Source organism: Felis catus, chromosome A1 (genome assembly GCF_018350175.1).
Source record: "Felis catus isolate Fca126 chromosome A1, F.catus_Fca126_mat1.0, whole genome shotgun sequence".
Classification (NCBI taxonomy): domain Eukaryota; kingdom Metazoa; phylum Chordata; class Mammalia; order Carnivora; family Felidae; genus Felis; species Felis catus.
This window is the reverse complement of record NC_058368.1, coordinates 196,067,369-196,089,598: the sequence shown is the minus strand read 5'-3', so window position 1 is coordinate 196,089,598 and position 22,230 is coordinate 196,067,369. Positions and strand designations below refer to the sequence as shown.

The window sequence follows — 22,230 nt, the reverse complement described above, 5'->3', positions numbered from 1 at the left end:
AAATGTTGTCAGATTCCTACAGGGGTCTATGACCCCTAGATGCCTGAGACTGTTGCTTGCATTGTTAATATGTACGCTGAAAGTCTGTTAACACAATAGACCAAGGCAGTGACCACAGCACCTAGGCCTGCAGGGGAAGTGTGGTTGGGTGGCTGGAGTGGGCAGGTGTCCCCAGGCGTGGCAGGCAGGCAGGCAGGGCATCACCCAGGCAGCTGTACCTCCCCACCCACTGTGCTGGCTCCAAGCCAAGAGGTGGGGCTAGCTGTGGCCACAGGGCAGAGAGCTGCCCTTATCAGTGGGAAAAGGGACGCAGTTGCAACCTGGAAATAAATAGGACTGTCACCCCAGCCCTCCAGCCTCCGCCCAGGAGACCTGTTCCTTCTTGCTCTGCTCTCAGCTGGAATTGCAAGGAGTCCCTGGAAAGCTTTGCACAGTCCCTTATCTCCAAGCAGAGGCATGCGTTTCTCCCCATTCCTACCCCTGGTCTACTGTACTTGTTCTTCTGGTCAGTTCAGGAACCACTTCTTCCAGGAAGCCTTCCTTGATCCTCCTCCTCCGCTTCAAGGGGCGTTAAGTGTCCCTGAGTTCTCTCAAACACCCTTCCCCCACTATTACACTCGTCCCCCTGCATTGTAGGAACCTATTTTCTTGGCTGCCTTGGGTTCCCCGTGGTGCTGATATATAGTAGGGACTGGGACTGAATTAAAGAATGAATATCAGAGGTGGAAGAGCCCCCAGAGAACGTCTGGCCCAAGCTCCTCTCTAACAGGCAGGAAGCCCAGAGAGGGGTTAGGGTATGCTCTGGGTCACACAGCATGTGATTGGCAGAACTGGGAGCAACACTGGTGGCCTAGACATGTCCTCATTTCATAGTCCTGCCTCTTGCTTATGAGCACTTTATTTATTTATTTATTTATTTATTTATTTATTTATTTATTTATGAGTGTGTGAGAGTGGGGGGAGGGGCAGAGGGAGAGGGAGAAAGAATCTCAAGCAGCATGCAGCCCCACGTGGCCCTCAACCCCACAACCCTGGGATCATGACCTGAGCCAAAATCAAGAGTCCGTCACTCAACTGACCACCCAGGCGCCCCTGAGCACATATTTTAAAAACATGTGTTTTCTGGGGCACCTGTGTGGCTCAGTTGGTTAAACGTCCAACTTTGACTCAGGTCATGATCTCACGGTTCGCGAGTTTGAGCCCTGCGTTGGGCTCTGTGCTGACAGCTCAGAGCCTGGAGCCTGCTTCAGATTCTGTGTCTCCCTCTCTCTCTGCCCCTGCCCCGCTCATGCTCTGTCTCTCTGTCTCTCTGTCTCTGTCTCTCTCTCAAAAATAAACATTAAAAAATTAAAAAAAAAAAATAAAACCATGTGTTTTCTTATTTTCACAAAAATAGTAAGTGATTATTATAAAAAAAATTAGGAAACAGAGAAGAAAATAAAAATCATTCAGAGATAATCATTGTTAACATTTTGGCTTTTTGTTTGTTTGTTTGTATGGATTTAGTACCAGTTTCTGGCTTATGCATAACAATTTTCAACAGAAATATGACCATGTATAGTGTTTTACAAGTGTTTTCTGCTTTAACAACATGTGTGGTAACCATATTTGTACGTCAGTAAATGTCTTTCTTCCACATATTGTAAATGTTGTAAGTGGCTGCCTGGGCTTCTATCTAATGCTTGCGCTGTAATTGCTAAGGGCAATCCCCTATTGTTGGACATTTGCTATTGTAAATAGCACTGGGATTTGTCTTCTTGTGGGGAAATCATTACACACTTCTGAAATTACAACCTCTAGGATAAGTTCCTAGAAGTGCAGTTGTCTGGTCTCTGGTATGCTGGACCCACCCCCGGGGCACCGTGTAATCTTGGGCCTGGGAGGGATTTTTAAGATCTTCACCCCTTAGGGCAGGTCTGAGGCTTACATTCACTCCCTGGCTGTGTCCGCTGAGACCCTCACACCTTCTGTCTCTGTCCCATCCCCATCTCTCTCCTCCTAGCTTTCAGTAGCTGCTTCCACTATGTTTAAGGGAGCCTGGAAGGCCGTGGTATAGGGGCTGCTGTTTGGGATGAGGAAATTGGGGCCTTAGTTTACCGGGTGTGGGTGTGTGGTCTTCATTTACTCTGCAGTGTGATTAATACAGGTGGAGGCTCTGGGCGGGGGATGGGTCTGAGGGGGACCCAGGAACCCCAAGTTCTGGCTGCCTGATAAGGCTGCTAGGCCCATTCAGACAGAGAAATGGGTGGGGAAGCACTGTGTGGGTGAGGATGCGGTGTTCAGCCATGATTCAGAACCCCACCTCTGGCTCCCAGGCCTTGCACATGTTTGTTTCACTCTGTCCTTCCTGCATCTGGAGTTTGCTAGCTCTAGTGTTGGGCTCGTGCAATTATAATAAATAGCAACCGCCCTTGTGGACACCATATGCTTGGTATTGCTCAGTGATTTATGCGCATTATGCACATTAGGATTAGGGACCTAATCCCTGAGCCTCTTGTGAGGCAGGTACTATTGTCAACCCTGTTTCACAAAGAGGAAAACTGAGGCCGAGAGAGAGCTTGTGTGAAATCATAGAGCCGGGTTAGGCAGCAGCACTTGAGTTGGACCTACCTAGGTCAGGTCCTGTGTGTCCACAGTCAGCGGACGCCCAAAGCCCACACTCGGCCTTCTCACCTCTGGCTCTCCTCTCCTCTCCACAGCCTTGGCCCCGCGGGCCCCACTGAGCGAGCGGCATGCGGCACCCCCAGGCCGGCCCCGTGTCCTTCGGCCCGCTGCCCAGCCCCCCCAGGAGGCCCTGACGCCCTGGGGGCACTTCTGCTGTGCACAGGACCACGTGGGGGTTTGCCATGGTGACATAAAGGCGCGCGGAGGAAGGAAGGAGCGCAACCGGCCTGCGGACTGTGCCCCTGGCTGGGAGGAAGGGCCGGGGGCCCGGATCCCCCACTCCTGCTGCCCACTGAGGGCCGCGCTTGCTAAGTGACTGTGAATTTGTTGGTCAGTGGACGACTCTGCTCTCTCCTCCTGCGTGGGGCCTGGGGGTGGCCGGGGCAGAGGGGCCTCCGGAGGCCGAGGTCTGGGGGCCAGGATGCCCGCCCTGGCGCGCCTCCGCAGGCTGTGTCGGCACGTGTCCCCGCAGGCTGTCCTTTTCCTGCTGTTCATCTTCTGCCTGTTCAGCGTTTTTGTCTCGGCCTACTACCTGTATGGCTGGAAGCGGGGCCTGGAGCCCTCGGCAGACGCCCCTGAGCCTGACTGTGGGGACCCGCCCCCTGTGGCCCCCAGCCGCCTGCTGCCACTCAAGCCCATACAGGCGGCCGCCCCCTCCCGCACGGACCCACTGGTGCTGGTGTTTGTGGAGAGCCTCTACTCCCAGCTGGGCCAGGAGGTCGTGGCTATCCTGGAGTCCAGCCGCTTCAAGTACCGCACGGAGATCGCACCGGGCAAGGGTGATATGCCCACGCTCACCGACAAGGGCCGCGGCCGCTTCGCCCTCATCATTTATGAGAACATCCTCAAGTACGTCAACCTGGACGCCTGGAACCGGGAGCTGCTGGACAAGTACTGTGTGGCCTACGGTGTGGGCATCATCGGCTTCTTCAAGGTACGCAGGGGCTGGGGTCCCCAAGCATTAGCAGCGCTGGCTGACTTTGAATCCCATTTCTACGCTCCATAGCTGAGTGTCTGACTTTTCCTATCTGTAAAATGGGTATAATGGTAGCCCCTACCTCCTAGGATGGTCACGAAGGGTAAGTGGGTGAGTACATGTAAAGCACTTGGAGCACATAGTAGTACCTGGTGTCTAATAAATGCTTTTTAAGTATTAGCTTTTATTAGGAGCACATGGCAGGGGGATTGCCTGCCTCGCACGGGGACCTGGCACACAGTAGGCGCTTGCCTAAAGGAAGCCTCGGGAATGGGTGTGAGGTAGGAGAGGCTAGGTCCCTTGAACGTCATGGCAGTCCTTCCAAGGCATGGGGTGTGTCCTCATTTTGCAGATGGGCAAACCGAGGCTCAGGAGGGTTATGTGTCTGAGGCTAGGTAGCCTATAAGTGGGAGAGCCAGGATTTGAATGTAGTCTTAGACACTCTGGGCTCTGGATCCTGTGCTCTTTCCTCTTGCCTATGGCGGGCTGTGGCATTTTGTGCGCCTCCGGAACAGGGCCATTTTGCATTGGGGGAAAGAGGAGAAAGAAATCCCAGTGGGCAGGTGCACCACTCTGGGCTCTGTGGGGCACTGAGAATGACTGCTGGGATCAGAGTCCTTGCTGAATGTGCCATGGAGAAGCTGTCTGTGGGGAGGAGGACGTTGGGAACAGCTGGATGGGGGGATCTAGGGGCTCTGGCTAGAGAACTCTCCTCTTCAAGATGGGTGATAGGGACCCTAGGGAGGTACGTGGGGACATGTATCTCTTTAGTCAGCAAATTTTTACAGAGCACTCACTGTGTGTCCAGATCCTTTGCTAGGCACTGGGGACATAATGGTGATCAGAGTGTGCAGAGTCCCTCATTGCTGTCACTGAGCTGACATTTCAGTGCAGTGGGGTGGGGTGGGTGGCAGACAACGAACAAGTAAACAAGTGGCAGGTGGCGACAAGTACAGGAAGGAATAAAGCCGGGAAAGGGCATGGGGGGTGAGGGGTATGGGCAGTTGATGCTGTTTTGGATGGAATGGCCAAGAAGGTTGTCTTTGACGAAGTACTGGAAGGAAGTGAGGCAAGGAGCCACATAGCTCTCTGTGCAGAGGGCCTTCCAGACAGAGGGGACAGGTCCTGAAGCAGGTTCTTGCTTGGCATGAGCTGGAAGAGGAGCAGGAGTGGGTCAGAAATGGCCCATAGCCGCTGACGGGTGCCCATATGTCCCAGGCACTCGTGGCCACCCATGTGCACTGGGCCTGTGCTCGGGGTAGGGAGGAGCCTGACTCAGGGGAGGGGTTCCCCCGGTGTGTCCTTTCATGCATTAATGCAGCAGGATGCTCTGCCACTAAAAAAGGTTTTGTGGGCCAAGAAATTGAAGGCCCTTAGAAGTCCTGCAGCAGAACAACCTGGTGAGATTTGTTCCCCAGCTGGCTTGATCACAAAGCCCTTTATTTCAAAGAGCAGCCTCTGGGAAACGCTGGCCTGGTTTATGGCTTTACAGTGGCATAACCTCAGGCTCCCTTCATTGTCTGATTTTTCTTTTCCCCTGGACTCTTCCATTCCCTGCCATGAACTTCATTAAGTTTGATTCAGAGCCCCAGGGCTGGAAAACATCTCGATGGCTGACATTTATTGAGTGCTCACCCAGAACCATGCCCTGTCCATGTGCTTTATGTGAATGAACTCCTATAACACTCATCAAACGATCCTCTAAGGCGGGTGGATAGCATCCTGATTTAAGAGAAAAGGCAACTGAGGCAAAGAGGGGTGAAGAAATGTGATTACCCTCATCTCTCTAATAAGTACAGATCGAGGATTTGAACCCAGGCAGTCTGACTGTAGAGGCTTTAGTCTTAACCACACTGTGATGGGTCCAGGGCCCCAAATGCCATTTATGTAGTAGAAATTACATCAGCGCACAGAACTCCCACAGTCTCTGGGGACCAGGCAGTGAGCACAGTTGGTGTGCCAGTGCTTGGATGCTGTCTAACCCCAGTTCTTTGCTGCACAGAAGGTGAACATGAGGCCCCGGGGAGCAGGGACACGCTCACGTTCTTACTGTGGGGTCACTGGACATTCCAGTCTTCGTGTTCTTCCTACCATGTTGTGTAAGACAAGACCCCTGCTTGGTCTCAGGTAGAGGCCTGGGACTTTCTGCTCAAATGGAGCCCTCTGGTGGTCAGGTTCCATCTTTTGGCTCTTTCCACAGTACAAGTGGGTTTGCATTGGGTTTGCAAACCCAGAGGGTTTGTGGACCCGAGGTCTGGAGACTCCCCCTTTCTAATTCCCACTGGTGCTGGATTCCCAGGTCCATGTAAGAGTAGGAGCTGGAAAGTCCAGACCCTGCTTCAAATCTTTCTGTCACTTTTAAGCAGAGCGACCTCAGGCAGGATATTCAACCCATCTGTAAAGCGGGACCTATCACGGCACCCGCGTCACTGGGCCATGTCGAAGATGACAGCGGGTGGCACCGTCTGCCACCCAGTAAGTGGCAGCTGCTGTGCCTTGCCATCTCCTTGGTCAACAAGCACAGCTGGTGGTCACCTTTGTCTTGTGGCTCTGACTTGTGCCCCTAGGAGGTCCTTGAGGATGGGAGCCCTGGTTCCTGCCATTGTCATAGCTCAACCTCATGACTCCAGGGGCCCTGGGGCTGACCACATCCCGGCAGAGGATGGACAAGGGCTACCCAGCCTCTTTTATCGCACACCTACTATGTGCCACACTGACCTCATTGCTTTGCCGGCTCTACTGTGTGCAATTCTCACAACCACCCTGTGAAGGAGGCACTTCATTTTCAGGTGAGAAACAGGCTCAGCAAGTGAAATGGCTGCCTGAAGTAACAGAGCGAAGTAAGTCAGGGCCAAGATTGACAACCACACTCATGCCTTCCCACCCAGCCACAGGTGAGTATGTCAGAGCAAACAGACCGACAGATGTGAGGACCGGAGACGCGCAGAAGTGGTACCTTGGGAACCGTGGGCGTCCCAAAGTTATCCAGCTAGTTACCATCAGAGTCTGACTCCCAGGTCAGGGCCCTTCCTCCCTCTACCTGGATGACTCCACTGGGAGGTTTGGTGTCTCCTGAGCGGGTCCTCAGTGCTGAGGAACAGGAGGGGTTCCCCTCTGGTGGGCGGAGGCCTACAGTATGGGCCAGTCCCTGTGATGCCGAGGCTTGCTCTCCATTCCTTTCATTGCCCACTGGGGTGGACGATCAGCAACTTGGCTTTCTCACCTCCTCGATGTCCCCCAGCTGGGCAGCTGGCTGAGCCGCCAGCGCCTGGCTATCAGCTCAGGAACGGGGCTTTGAAATGGGATCCCCCAGTGCCTGTGGTCCAGTGTGGCCTCCCAGGCCACAGCAGGTGACGGATAGGGCCTGAAATGTCACCGGGCCCCACTGCCTTTGCTCCCACATGGCCCAAGTAGTTTGGCCAGTGCTGGCTCAGGGGTCCTGGGGACCTGGGGCTGGGCGGAGTGGCCCGTCAGGATGGGACTCTGCGTTGGGTCTCAGCACTCCAGGTTGGCTCAGGACAGGGTGTGGGCAGGTACTCCTGGTATGTGGAGAATTGAATGCAGGTCCTTTATTGCATTTTACAAGGCCAGAACCTTGCAGAGCCTTTCTGGGAATTAGAAAAAAGCACTTCTGCATGGTGGATATTAGCAAAAGAAACCCTCAGGGGAGAGGCAGCTCCACCTGGGGCACGGGCTCAGTCCTCAGCTGAATATCCCTGTACGGTGCTCCCCTGGCCAGCGCTCCTGGGTGGTCTTCCCTATGGCTCTACCTTCCTCTCTAGCCTCATTTGGTGCCCCTTTGCTTTGCCCCACCCACCCCACTCATTCTCCACACAGCAGCCAGATGGATCTTTTTAAAATGCAAATTGGAACCTGTCATCCCTCTGTTCGAAACCCTTTGATAGAGTCTTTGATGGCTTCCACTGCTGCTTCCAGCCTCCAGGGTCCTCAGATCTGGCCCCAGCCGACCTTCCTGTCTCATTGCCTCCTCTCCCTCTTGATCACCCTGCTGGCCTCTTGCTCTTCCTTGAGTCCTCTCCTTCCTCAGGGCCTTTGCACTTGCTGTTCTTTGAATGTAGCCCCAGCTTCCCCGCTGGTTGATACTTATTCTTTTTTTTTTTTTTTTAACGTTTTATTTATTTTTGAGACAGGGAGAGACAGAGCATGAACAGGGGAGGGTCAGAGAGAGGGAGACACAGAATCTGAAACAGGCTCCAGGCTCTGAGCTGTCAGCACAGAGCCCGACGCGGGGCTCGAACTCATGGACCGAGAGATCATGACCTGAGCTGAAGTCGGCCGCTTAACCGACTGAGCCACCCAGGCACCCCAAAGTTACTCATTCTTTAAACCTCGGTTCAAAAGTCCCTTCTCTTGGAAGTCTTCCTTGAGCCAGCTGACTGTGGCCAGTTACGGACTCTTCCAGAACTATGAACTTCTATGTAGGATGTGCCACACTGAAGCTTTATCCCTACTTCTGCGATTTTGGTTGCTGTCTCTCTTCCCTGCTTGACTTGAAGTTTTGTGAGGGCGAAGAGCCATGTCTGTTTTTCCTCACTGTATCCCTCACTTAACATAGTGCCTGGCACACTGAACAGTTATGGAATGAGCAAATGAAACCCACACTGAAAAACTGTCATGTGCCAGGTACTAGGGATCTGTCTGTTCCTTTTTATTCTATTTATTTGTTTATTAAAGTTTATTTATTTTCAGAGAGATAGAGAGAGTGACAGCAGCGGAGGGGCAGAGAAAGAGGGAGAATCTCAAGCAGGCTGCACACTGTCGGCACAGAGCCTGGCACGGACCTCGAACTCACGAACTGTGAGGTCAAGACCTGAGCCAAAATCAAGACTTGTACACCTAACCAGCTGAGCCACCCAGGCGCCCCTCCTTTTTATTCTTTTTAAAAATCCAATTAACTCCTCAAGCACGTGTTTGCTCTCACTGGGTATTAAGCCTTGTTTTGGGCACTGGGGATCCAAAGGTGGAAATAATGTAGCTCCTGCCTTTGAGAGAGCAGGCTGGTGAGACAGAGACCCTAAACAGATAATGCAACAGCCAAGGGGAAAGTGCTGCAGATGAGGCTCTAACCTGGTTCCAGGGAGGCCAGTGCAAAAAGGGCATTTGCACTGGGTTTTGAAGGATGAACAGGAGTTCGTCAGACCAAGAATACCGAATGGAACTGGCACAGGGACAAGGACGAACTGTACCATGTGCAGAAGCAGGTGGCTGGAAAGGGGAGGGATGGCGTGTGAGTCTTGGGAAGAGGAGAGGGGGTGCCGTGGGCACTGTCTGCAGATCCCAGGCAGCTGGGCAGCACCAGGCCCTGGGAGAAGAAGCTGGACTCCTGTGAAGGGGGGGCCTCGGGTGCTAGGTGCATACGGAGGGTTGGGAACACTATGGGGCAGAGTGTCTTTGCGCCTGCACCCCCAGCAGACGCCTCCTCTTTGGTCTCATCTACATTGGCAATCCAAGATTTCTCCTGAGTGAAGGATTGTGTGGCACAAGCCAGTTTGGAAACCCCAGGCAGAGGAACCTGGTGGCCAGTTGTGTGTGGGCTCCAGGGGCAGATCATCTGGCTGGGTCATTGTGACAACTCCTGCCCCTGTGTGACTGAGGGCAGCACCCCCTCGAAGCCTCAGTGTCCCCACCCGTGAAGTGGGATAATAAAGCCTCCCGAGGCTGGTATGAGGACTGAATGAGCAATTGGTGATGCTGCTGGCCCCGTCCCGAGCACTTTGCCAGAATCATCCTTGACCACTCCATGAGGTACTCACCGTTGCTGGCCACACTTTACAGCAGAGGACACGGAGGCACAGAGAGGTTACCCAACTTGCCCGCGGCCAGGCCGTGTGGTGGCAGTCTGGGCTCTCGACTGCTAGACTTCTCTCTGTGATTTTGCCCAAGTTACATAGACCCTCTGGACCTTAGTCTCCTCATCTGTAAGATGCAAACGACAGCGACCCCTCCGTCGTGGGGTCACTATGAGGATTAACAGCACCTGCCTGCCAAGTGCATGAACTGGATTCCTGGCTTTGGTGAGCACATCCTGCGTGTTAGCCAGTATATTATCTTGATGGGTGGAGCCGGGTTTGCATAGCTCGGTTAGCACAGGGCCAGGGATAGGCTAAGGCCTCCATGGATGTTAGAGAATACTGTTGACGCTACTCTTATCCGTCCCTGCCTGAGATCCCGTGGGCCCCTGGGGCTTCTGGATCTGACGGCTCTGCTCCCCCTTTCTCCCCCCGCCCCCCCCCCCCCCCACAGGCCAACGAGAACAGCCTGCTGAGTGCGCAGCTCAAAGGTTTCCCCCTGTTCCTGCACTCAAACCTGGGCCTGAAGGACTGCAGCATCAACCCCAAGTCCCCGCTGCTCTATGTGACACGGCCCAGTGAGGTGGAGAAGGGCGTGCTGCCCGGCGAGGACTGGACCGTGTTCCAGTCCAACCACTCCACCTACGAGCCTGTGCTGCTGGCCAAGACGCGCTCCTCCGAGTCCATCCCGCACCTGGGCGCGGACGCCGGCCTGCACGCCGCTCTGCATGCCACCGTGGTCCAGGACCTGGGCCTCCATGACGGCATCCAGCGTGTGCTGTTTGGCAACAACCTCAACTTCTGGCTGCACAAGCTCGTCTTTGTCGACGCCGTGGCCTTCCTCACCGGCAAGCGCCTCTCCCTGCCTCTGGACCGCTACATCCTGGTGGACATCGACGACATCTTTGTGGGCAAGGAGGGCACACGCATGAAGGTGGAGGACGTGAAGGTATGGCCGGGGGTGCCAGACACGTAGGGCGGGGCCTCGCCGCCTTCGGACCTTGGGATGCCCCAGCATGATGTCGCCGTCTCTGTCTCCCCCCAGTGCTGTTGATCCCCCTCCCTCGGCCAGCTGGTTTTATTAATTGTTTTACTGGACGAAAGTGTCCCTGAAAATTATATTGAAGCATGGGGCAGAGAGGAATTTTGCATCTGGGGTGTGGAACTCAGAAATGCGCCTGTGGAGGGAGAGACCCGGTCACTGAAGCAGTGGGCTGGGAGCTGGGCAGGGTTGCTTCTCTGCCTTTGAATCCAGACCTGATTTTTCACTCTCAGAAATGTTGATGTCAGTACGAGAGCTTCCACGAAACTTTTCAAACAAGAATTAGAGCTTGAATCATACACAAGGCATAGTTTAACTGAGGTCTGTATAAATAGTGCAATGCATGTGTTTATTTCAAAAAGCGTTTACCAAACAAAACTGTATGTAAAAGCATTTTGCAAGCCATGAAATTTTACACACATGCATCACTACTAAAGAGAAGCCTCCAAATCAAGACCATTAAGCTAGCTTTAAAACGCAGTTTCCATCCACTCTCTATTTTACTCAGAGTTCTTTGCAAAGGAAACGATCCCTAGTGTAAATGGGGAAATCAGTGCCGGTTGCCATAAATAGAGGGCAAGCACAACAGTAGAGCCAAGGAAAACAAAACCAGGGGATTAAATTCTACCGAGATACTGCTGCCTGCTGACCCGGTCCTCCTTTACGAGATTAGCACCAAACCCAGACTTCCCTTTGATGTTAGGACTGCAAAAGACACTGCTCAGAGGAGTGCTTTCCTTCCACGTGAGTCCGCATGTGGGCGCTGTGTTCCCTGTCATCCTGCAGTCACCGCTGGGGTCGGTCAGGGGCCTGGGGGGAAGGCCGGGGGAGCATTGGTCCTCCTGCCTGGGTCAGAGGCAAACGCTCTTCTCTTCCTTACACCTCCAGAGGAGAAGAACCCAGCGAATGGTGTTGGGGAGCTGGTGCTGTCTGGGGAGTCAAGATCAATTTGACCCTAAACTGACTGGCACACCTGGGCAGCCCTGTCTGGCATCTGGGCCCCAGTGGTGAACTGACAAGAGGGGTGGGTGGGAGGTTGTCAGGCTGTTTCCTGGCACCCCCGGGGGGTTCACGGAGGGGCATGTGCAGACAGGCCAGGCTCTCAGAGCCTTTCTGGCTCCCATCTCGTGGGACAGGGCAGTCTTTGATCTGCTTTGCACGTTTGCTTCTGAGGTGTCACTTCTTCAAGGGCGGTCCTGTTGAAAGAAAGTGTTAGGATGATTCCTGTTGAGCCTTCCAGCTCTGAGGTTTCATGCGATGCCATAACCCACTTCCAACAGAGTAGATCATGTGGTTTTCTACTTAGGATGCCCTTCTACTCTCTCCTGGTATAACCATAGTCTTGGCTGCCTGTCCAGGGGAGTTCCTGGGACTGGTTCAGGGTTGATCCCTTGAGGATACCAGGCTACTGGGCTCGCCGTGTCACCCATGAGCCCTGAGTGGCCCTACTTGGTTCTCACTTTCCCCATTTTTACAGTGAGAGAGATGATAGCAGTTTGGAGCTATTTCTGTCGAAGAATACTAAGAGAGACATCCTCTTCTGTGGGCTTGGCTCAGTGCGGACTGCAAAGTGCTTCGCCAGCCGGGGTCCCATTTGCCTTAAACATCCTTGTGAGTCTGAAAAGGCACAGGTTTTCTCCCTCCCCGGTCCCTTAATCCCAAGCACAGGCTACAACTAAGCCTTTCTTTTAGAGACATGAATGTCGCCTCATGAACTTGTACTGGCTGTGCAGTGCAATTTAAATGATACCAACGGCAGCTGCTTATTCGGGGTTTGGCAAGTGCCAAGCTCTGTGCTTAGCTCTCTCTGTGTATTGCCTCCTCTGATCCTCATAGCAGCCCTGTGAGGTGGGTATTATCGTAAGTTGCATTTTACAGAGGAGGGCACTAAGGCTCAGAGAGGTGAAGTCACTTGCCCAAGGCCGCACAGCAAGAGCGGGCACATCCATCAGGTAATGCATGGCCTTGGAGGATGCCGGTGGTGGCCCCCGAAGAGCCAGGACTTCCAGTTTGCAAAGTATCCTGACAGCAGGCGCTTGTGGGTTTCTTAACAGCCTTGTGCATTGTGCAGGGTGGGGACTTTCGGAGTCCTGACTCCAGAGGACAAGCGTGTGTTTGTTCCCCAGCGTCAGCTTCCCTTCATTGACTTGCCAAGTGTGGGGTGTGCCATGCATGGGGACATGGCATTGCTGGGTACACAGTACATCTTTGGAGAAGTCATGATCCTGTGACATCAGCCTCGCATTTACTGAGAGAAATCCTCCACGTTTGACAGGGAAAAATAGGAGGCTCACGGTGGCAGTGACCACAGACCTGGCGATGCCACCACTTCACTTGCCAAAACGTCCAGCAGTCTTACACGCAGTATGTCACTTAGTCATCCCAAGAGCCCCATCAGGAAGATATTATTGTCTCCATTTCACACTTGGGGAAACTGAGGCCTGGAGCAGTTACAAAGTTTTCTCGAGGACACAGAACAGAACCAGGCTAGAGTCACGTCTTCTCTCGCCAGAGGCCCGGTGGCCTGGCACAGGGCTGGCTTTGTGGCTGTGGGACCCCACACTCAGAAGGGGCCTGTACAAGGTCAATGCTCTGCTATTGCTAAAATGCTCTGCTATTGACCTAAAATATCCAGTGCCTTCTGGATATTTTAAATAATTTTGGAGCAAGAATCCCACATTTTGATTTTTTTTTTTTTTTTTTTTTTTTGCTGGGCCCTCCAAATTTTGCATTCGGTCCTGCAACAGCAGGATCTTTCTGGGCCATCAGGGGGAAGAAGAGAGAACTCCTGGCTTGCCCCTCACCCGCTCCTTCCTCCCCTGCCTGTCCTAGGCCCTGTTTGATACGCAGAATGAACTACGCACGCACATCCCAAACTTCACCTTCAACCTGGGCTACTCAGGGAAATTCTTCCACACAGGTAAGTGGGCCTGGCTCTGCCCCATGAGCAACTTCCAGGGGCCCTCAGCATCTATGTCTTTGGAGTGCAGCAGGTGGCTGGCATGCCCACATTGGGGCCACATTTGACCCCTGTGCCCCCCACCCCCATCCAGCAGCCCACAGGGCAGTCACAGCCCCAGGCAGAGGGCATTTGGGGCCAACAATAATACAATAGCCCCCACTCATCCCTCCCTGCCCCTCAGGCTGTGCTGTCTTTTGGGGACGTCTTCTCCCTCTTCTCTCCCCCTTACCTCCGTCTTTTAAAATTATTTGTCCTATGGCTGCTTAAAAAAGTAATTGGTTGAATTTTAAGAACATTACAGAAATATGTAGTACACAAAGTGAGAAGGTCCTATAATTGTGCCCACCCCAAAGATGGCCTTTGGCATTTTATTTTAAGTCTTAAGTGTTGAGGTTGAGGGTGTAGGTTGCCTGATTCATGCCTTCCCTCTTCTTTTGGGCTTCCCCCAGTTCCTCAAACGCTGACCTTCTGGGCTGGGCAAGAGAGAAATACCCCTGAGATGTCTCCTGCAGTACATATTTTCTATAGCTGCCTTCTGCTTGGGCAGAAGCAATGTGGACAGTCTCTCTTGAATTCTAGGAAAAACCCTAATACTCCACAGTTCTGGGGGGCAGGGGGCAGGGGGAGTGTGCAACAGGGTCCCAAAACCAAATAGGGTTGTCTGTATGCATTTTTCGTATTCTCAGCCCTCAACATATCAGAGGTAGTCGTAGCAATATGCATGAGGCGGGATTAGACATCCTGTACATGTTTAAAGAGCTCCGAACATTAAGTAAAAGGCAAATGCCAAATGGCCCGCTAGGAAAACAGGATCAGAGCAGGCATGTCAGAGCTAGGAGAAACCATCGCAATCATTGCCTGTGAACCATGGATTGCACACATGGGGCCCAAGGGCGCCGAGAGGAGAAGGACTTGGCCAAAGTCACGCACTGAGTGAAGTCTACACTCTAGAATGCAGGGCCCTGGACTGGGGCTCTGTCTGCTCCCGTGCTGTAGCTCAGGTAACTCTCCCAAGCAGCCCTCCTGGGTGGGCTTGGGCTGCGTACGCCCATCTGCGGGCACCAGCTCGGGCTGGAGAACCTTATGGGGGTGGGCCGGGCCGAGCTGCCTGTGCTCTGACTCTAGGTACTGATGCCGAGGACGCTGGGGACGATTTGCTGCTGTCGTATGTGAAGGAGTTCTGGTGGTTCCCCCACATGTGGAGTCACATGCAGCCCCACCTTTTCCACAACCAGTCGGTGCTGGCCGAGCAGATGGCCCTGAACAAGAAGTTCGCTGTCGTGAGTAAGATTCCCTACAGGGCGGAGCTGGGCGGGCTAGGGGCTGGGCTGGGGGTCTGGACTGCTGGCCTCTCACTGCTTGCGCAGTTACGTCTGACAGCATTTCATTGGTATCTTTATAGCCACTGTCTTTCTGACGCCTCACAGAGACCCCGAGAGGTGGTTCTCGATAGTCTCACTTTTAGATTAGAAACCGACGCTCAGGGAGGCCACACAGCAGCTAGGAGGAGGTCCCATCAGGACTTGAACCCAGGCCTGTTTGTTTCCTGAGCCCAAGCTCTTCAGGCCAGAGTGGAAGGCTCAGGAAAGCTGGAGCTGGTGCTCAGGGAAGAGGGAACAAGGCCCAGGTACGGGCTTAGCCTGGGCCCACCAGCCAGTCAGAGGCCAAGACTGGCAGGAAATGCGTTTGTCCTTGCTCCTCACTCCTGGGAGCTGGAGGGCAAGAACTCTGGGCTGAGAGTGAAGGGTCCCAGCTTGGTCAGTCCCTCACTCCGAGACTCTGGGCACATCCCTTTCCTCCCTGAGCCTCAGCTTTCCCATCTGTACTTGAAAGGCTTGGACCCACTACCCTGCCGTTCTAGCCTCTGATTGCTCTCTCCCATTCTAGAAAGGGAAAATAAGACCCAGTGGGGAAGGAACCCCATGCTCACCCTGCCTTGGCCCTCCTCCCCCTAGGAGCATGGCATCCCCACGGACATGGGCTATGCCGTGGCGCCCCACCACTCGGGTGTGTACCCTGTGCACGTGCAGCTGTACGAGGCCTGGAAGCAGGTGTGGAGTATCCGTGTGACCAGCACGGAGGAGTACCCCCACCTGAAGCCGGCCCGCTACCGCCGTGGCTTCATCCACAACGGCATCATGGTGAGTGGGCCCCCGGCGGCCCGTGGGGCAGGTGCACACGCATTGTCCGGGGAAGCGTGGCTTTGGTGCGCTGGTTAGGGGTTTCAAGCCAGGTTCTGCTGCCCCCTCTGGTAGCCAAGGCTCTCGATCCCAGGGAAGGTAGGCTGCCAGTCTGGCCTTTCGTGAGCTCCTTCTTAGCTTTTGTGATAGGGGATCAGGGGATGAACATTTTTAAAAGGGACCTCTGGTAAGGACTGGGAACAGGCCTCTCTCATTCGTTTGCTCATTTTTAAAAAAATTTTTTTTAAATGTTTGCTTATTCTTGAGACAGAGAGAGACATAGCATGAATGGGGAGGGTCAGAGAGAGAGGGAGACACAGAATCTGAAGCAGGCTCCGGGCTCCGAGCTGTCAGCACAGAGCCCAACGCGGGGCTCGAACTCACAGACCGCGAGGTCATGACCTGAGCCGAAGTTGGAGGCTTAACCGACTGAGCCACCCAGGCGCCCCTCATTTGTTTGCTCATTTAAACATTTTTCATGAACTCTTCTGTCTCTGTCCCTTTTCTAGGCACTGGGGATGCAGAAGTGTACAAAGCCAACAAAAGTCCCTGCCCTTGTAGACCTGACATTCTAGTGGCAGGAGGTAGATAGTGTGCTCATAAGTGTGTAACATGGGTAATGTACGGTCAGATGGTGATGGGGCCATGGAGAAGAGCCAAGCAGGGAAGAGAGATAGGGAGTGCCAGAGGAGAGGAGAAGCTAATTGAAATAAAGTGACTAGGGAGGGCCCTCCTAGGAGTGAGCCATGCTGCCATATGAAGAAAAGCATTCAAGGGAGAGAAAAACGTGCAAAGGCCCTGGGGTGGCTTGTGCTGGGTATATTTGAGGACCAACTAGGAGGCCAGTATGGCTGGAGGGGAGCAAGTGAGGGGGAGATAAGGTCGGAGAGGTGATGGGCCCAATTGTGTAGGGCTACATAAGGCCATTGGATGGACATTAGCTTTTTTTCTGAGATGGGAAGGTTTGCATGGGGCGCTGTTATGATCAGACTCCTGTTTTAAAAAGATCTCCATTGTTCTGGTCCCTGTGAGTTGCAGAGACTTCAGGGGACAAAGTGGAAAGCAGGGAGACACTTGGGGACCACTGCAGTCTTCCAGATGAGATAGTGGTGGCTCGGACCAGGGTGCAAAGTCAGGATGCAATCAGATTCTGGACTTATTTGGAAAGTCAGGGCCAACAGGATCTGCTAATGGGTTGGATGTCAGATGTGGGAGGGAGAGATGCGTCAAGGATGACTCCGGGGTTTTTGGCCCTAGATGCTGGAAAGCTGAATTGTCAACAGTCCAAATGGGGCATATGTGGGAAGGCCAGATTCATGCTTCCGTCTGTCTGTCCGTTTATCCATCCATCCATCCATCCATCCATCCATCCACTGACCTATGGATACCAGGCATTCATATTTTCTCTGGGGATGAGGTGGTGACCACCTGACAGGCGAGTTTCCTCCTCTCTTGGAGTCCAGTTTCATGAGAGGAGACAGAGACTCGGCAGTGAAACCAGTGCGGGGCTGGGCGCACTCCCAGGCAGGTTCTAGTGCTCTTGAGGGGGGTTGCAGGTGTGACCGGAAGGGGACCCTCTCTGGACAGACGTTCTCACTCGCCTGTCTCCATTACTTTTGGGTCTGCTCATTTTGTTAACGGAGAATAGCATGAAGTGTGTAAAATGGCACAGGCCCGTGGCCTTTGGGGGAGAAGACCCCCAAGAGTGGGGGCTGTGTGGCCACACAAGACGCTGCCTTTTCTGAGGAGACACCTGGCCGTTCCGCCATCCATGCCTGGAGATGCCATAGCTCTCCCCTTCCCCATCCCAGGTCCTCCCGCGGCAGACCTGCGGCCTCTTCACGCACACCATCTTCTACAATGAGTACCCTGGTGGCTCCAGCGAGCTGGACAAGATCATCAACGGGGGCGAGCTCTTTCTCACCGTGCTCCTCAATCCTGTGAGTGCTCCGTAGCCCTTGGCTGGTGGTGAGGGGAGCAGCTGCCGGATGGCGTGTCTGCCACCGAGGCTGGCTTTCCTGGGCCTCGAGAGGAGGGGGTGGAAGCAGGTATGAGGGTCAGGAGTCGGGAAACCCACTCTGCGACCCTGGCTCTGTCCCTGCTCTGCTGCATGACCTTGGGAAGGCAATCCGAGTTGTCTTTTTTTTTTTTTTTTTTTCCCTTTCATAATCTTGTACTTCGAGCAATAGTGTTAGAATTTTTGTCTACGTTCTCCTTCCAGTCTTTGTATGTATAAATACACGAATGTTGTATATTAATATACACAGTCAATCATGAATCTACAAACTACGTATGTGTGTAATACACATGTAAAATACATATGTAAAATATGATACATATATTTTGAACTGTTCAGCTGAACTTTCTGGCCCTCTCTTTCCTTACCTATAAAATGGAAATAACCATCCGTGCTTTAATACTTTTCAGTAGATGTTAAGTGGTGGTTGTATTCGGCTTTACGGGGTAACCGAGTACTCCTTGTTTTCCATGAACACTCCACAAAAAAATATAAAAGAACACCCAGTGACTGCGCAGTAGGTCAGCTTCCCGTTTCAGGGTTATAGAAGGTGGTGGTCAGCCAGACCTGGATTCACCTGGTTGTGCCTCAGCCAAGGTCACACCGCGAGTTTCTTAATGGCGCCAGTACACCTCGGACTGGTCGCAGCTTCGGTCTGCGAGCCGCAGCAAGACGGGAAGAGTCAGAAGTGGGGTGGAGGTGCCTCAGGTGCTGACCAGCCCCCCCTCCCGCCTCCCCTCCCCTGGAGCAGATCAGCATTTTCATGACGCACCTGTCCAACTATGGGAATGACCGCCTGGGCCTGTACACCTTCAAGCACCTGGTGCGCTTCCTGCACTCCTGGACCAACCTCCGGCTGCAGACGCTGCCCCCCGTGCAGCTGGCACAGAAGTACTTCCAGATCTTCTCCGAGGAGAAGGACCCGCTCTGGCAGGTGGGCGGGGTGGTGGCCCAGGTGTCCTGTCGCAGAGACGGAATGCCCGCCACTCACAGGCACGCACTCCAGACACGGGCTTGGCCCCCACACCCTCGTACTCGCTCTCAAGTGCCAACTCAGGCGCACACTTGCTCACCAGCACGGGCACGCTTGCTTGCTCTCACGCACACGCGTGTACACACCTCGCACACAGACCCACGTGCATGAACACTCATGCACACCTTCTGAAAAAGCCTTACAAAACTGTAAAGGAACACAGTGTAGATCAAGTGGGGGTCAAAGCAACTGCCTGACCTAGTTAGGCTTTTTTTTTTTTTTTTTTTTTTAACATTTTACTTTTAAGTAATCTCCACACCCAATATGGGGCTTGAACTCAAAACCCTGAGATCAAGAGTCACCTGCTCTATCAAATGAGCCAAGCAGGTGCCCCGTGCCCTGCTTAGACTCTTAGATAGTCCTTTATGCCCCTTCTCATGCTTATAGGCTCTATACCACAGGAAAGGGGACTGATGGGAAGGTTTTGGGGGGGCAGCTCTTGGGGACGTAGGCCACTGGGGGTTGTGAAAATCCAGACACAGAAGCTAAGCTGGAATTGATGGCGGTCTCATAGTTCAGACCAGAGGTCAACAAACCACGGCTCATGGGCCAAATCTGGCCTGAAGTCTGTTTTTGTAAATAAAGTTTTATTGACATCCATCTACACCCATTCTCGTAAGTACTGCCTATGGCTGCTTTCATGCTGCAGCAACAGAGTTGAGTAGTTGTGACAGAGACCAGATAGTACTCAAGGTTAAAATAGTTACTAACCGCTTACCAATAGATTTACTAAACTCTGTAGAAAAAGTTTGCTGACCCCTGGTTCAGACACAGCTCATCCAGTTAAATTCAATAAGTGCTCATGAGCTCTTGCTACGTGCCCTGCACTGGGCTGAACTAGGGCTAACGGGAAGTGGTCCCTGCCTGCTCGCAGCTCAGTGTCCTGAGCTGGGGCTGTGACAAGGACACGTGTAGTTACTCTACCTGGCAGCACTGCAACAGCCACATATCCATGTGCAAGGAGAGTCCATTCATCGGGTTTGGGGCCCCCCTAACATTCCCTCCACTGTTGTTTTAGGACCCCTGTGAGGATAAACGCCACAAAGACATCTGGTCCAAGGAGAAGACATGTGACCGCTTCCCAAAGCTCCTCATCATTGGCCCCCAGAAAACAGGCAAGTTTCTCTCCTCTTGGCCGGTGTCTCCCACTGCCTGCTATCTCAGCCACAGAATTTGGGGGACCGCCGTGCCCTGGGTCCACTCCCAAGCCATCTTCCCCCTCTTTCCCAGGAAGTGGGAGTGAAGTTGGGATGAACACGAACTGCCTGTCAGTATGGAAGTGGGGAGGGGGTGGAGGATGGGCGTGGAATTTTCCTACCTGTCCTGAACCACCGCCTCAGGGAGCTCTCTCTGCATCTTCCTCGGAGTCTCTGAGTCTAGGCAGAGAAGCCCAGATCAGCCGTTCTGCAAATTTGAGCGATGGCAGGAAAAACTGGTTCAGTACAAAGAGGACTGGAATCAATTAGTCATGTCTGCCAGAGGCGCAAGAGGGAGAAGCACTGTATGGTTGCAAAGTCTTTGCCAACAAACACACTCTGAGGCATGAATAGGCCCTCCCATGTTATAGATCAAAACACCTGAGGCTCAGGGAAGCTGAGTGACCCCCCCCTCCCCCGACACATTCAGTTAGGAAATGACCGATTCCAGTCTTGAATCCTTATCTCTATGACCCCCGAAGCTTCTACTCTTAACTAAACGAAACCCTATAGTCTCCTTCTCTTTCAAGATGTCTCCTCCTAGCGTATAAACCATATAGACTCACACACAGGAAAGGAATGAGCTCTCTGAAGGAGGGAGTAGGTCCTGTACAGTCAAGTGGGCAAGAGAGTATGAGTGAGGGAAGGGCACCCAGAAGAAAAGGCATTTGAGCCAAATTTCTTAGCCCTTCAAGAACTTCTTCACATCAACACATTGCAGGGTCTGGAGCTCCCTTTACTCTGAGCTCCTCCCGAGTGTCAGAGGATAGAGCCCAGAACTGGAAACCATCTAGTTCTGGGATTATGGGAAGACACTAATGGATTGGGCATGGCTGCTGGAGTACAGGGGTTGGAAGGATTCTGAGGCCAAGTTCCTGTTTAGTGTTTAGAAGGCCGTGATGGATTACTGATGTCTATAGTGGATGCAGGAGTTGGGATACCCACATGCATGCCTTGTATTTGCCATCCGGGGTTTCATAAAATCCTTTGATCATATAGATGAAGAAACTAAGCCCCAGAAAAGGAAAGGGACTTTCCTGGGATCTCCCAGTGAGGCACGGAGAGCTGGATTCAAAACCTAGGATCCCAGGCTCCTTCCTTGTGTTTGGGGCTGGGCCCTGGTCTCAGCTGCCTTCTATCCCTGCAGGCACCACAGCCCTCTACCTGTTCCTGGGCATGCACCCAGACCTCAGCAGCAACTACCCCAGCTCAGAAACCTTTGAGGAGATCCAGTTTTTTAATGGCCACAACTATCACAAAGGCATCGACTGGTGAGTGGCCCTTTCTCGCCAGAGCTGGATGGGAAGGCAGTCACGGAGACTACCCGGGAGGAGGTCTGCTCTGGTCACAGCAGGAAGCAGCTGGCACTTACCCACAGCCAAAGTTCCTGTAAACAGGGACAAAGCTCAGTGACCCTTGGATCATGATGTTGGCGCCTTGTCACCAGCTGGGACGTTTGATGAGGAAGCCCTTTGCCCCTTTACATTATCCCCTGGGGTCAGAGACTGCTGGAAGTCCGAGCCAACCCCGCCCTTTCTTGCCGACAAACATCCTGTGTCCCATTGGACTATAGGGACTTGTCCAAGGTCCCAAGAGTTGAGGACAGAGCAGGGGCTAAAATCCAAGTGTTCTGACCTGAGAGCTGGCCCTTCTCAACTATGTTTTTGATAGTGGAGCCAGGCGGTGTTCTTGCGAGCCCTTCAGAGGGGCTTGCTAGCCCTTGGGGGGTTGCCTGGAGAGGTGGTGGTTGAAATTGCAGCTTCCCTCCAGAACCCGTCACCCGAGGTTACCGCGGGGTGTGGAGCCTACGTGGGGAGAGTCTTACACTCTGAGTCTTTCAGTGTGTATCTTTCTCCACTATTTGCCTTTTCTTACCCTATACATGTATCATTACTCTTGTTTATTATGTTAACATCAGTGGTTTACCTGGGCGGAGAGATTATGGGCATTGTTTGGGGTGTTTTTTTTGTATTTTTCTCTCTTTCTTTTGTCTATCATCTCTCTCTCTCTCCCTACCTAATTGCCTACCTCTAATCTCTAATGTGTCTACTGTCTCTTGTCTAAAACCCATTGTAGCCCCTGGAAATCACCTTTCTTCGGATTTTAGGGAGGTAATATGGTGCAACACCATATATTCAGCAACGCTTTCAGCAGGTCTGGGATGGCACCCCATTAGCAAGCACCCCAATAGCACATACATCAGTTAATGTGTCTATAGCAAACTCTGTGAATATTTACTAATAAGTCAGGTTTTGCTGCCAAATGGCTTTGCTACAAATGTCGGCGGGGGGTGGGAAGGCTCTGTTTTCAGAGCTTTCTCAATTTCGGTGTTACAGACAATGGTGGGTGT

The 22,230-nt window shown here is 53.0% G+C and overlaps 1 protein-coding gene across 4 annotated transcripts in view; it reads left to right on the top strand.

Moving 5' to 3' along the window:
* The window catches only part of NDST1 (N-deacetylase and N-sulfotransferase 1), a 62,485-nt gene that overhangs the window by 27,649 nt on the left and 12,606 nt on the right, over nucleotides 1-22,230 (top strand). For all 4 annotated transcript variants that reach the window (XM_023260438.2, XM_045036881.1, XM_045036886.1 and 1 more), the window contains exons 2-10: nucleotides 2,700-3,598; nucleotides 9,905-10,399; nucleotides 13,325-13,412; nucleotides 14,580-14,734; nucleotides 15,410-15,595; nucleotides 17,446-17,574; nucleotides 18,403-18,585; nucleotides 19,703-19,799; nucleotides 21,028-21,151. In XM_023260438.2, the coding sequence (XP_023116206.2) occupies nucleotides 3,086-3,598; nucleotides 9,905-10,399; nucleotides 13,325-13,412; nucleotides 14,580-14,734; nucleotides 15,410-15,595; nucleotides 17,446-17,574; nucleotides 18,403-18,585; nucleotides 19,703-19,799; nucleotides 21,028-21,151 (1,970 nt within the window). In that variant the 5' untranslated portion in view covers nucleotides 2,700-3,085. The remainder of the gene's footprint in view (nucleotides 1-2,699; nucleotides 3,599-9,904; nucleotides 10,400-13,324; nucleotides 13,413-14,579; nucleotides 14,735-15,409; nucleotides 15,596-17,445; nucleotides 17,575-18,402; nucleotides 18,586-19,702; nucleotides 19,800-21,027; nucleotides 21,152-22,230) is intronic.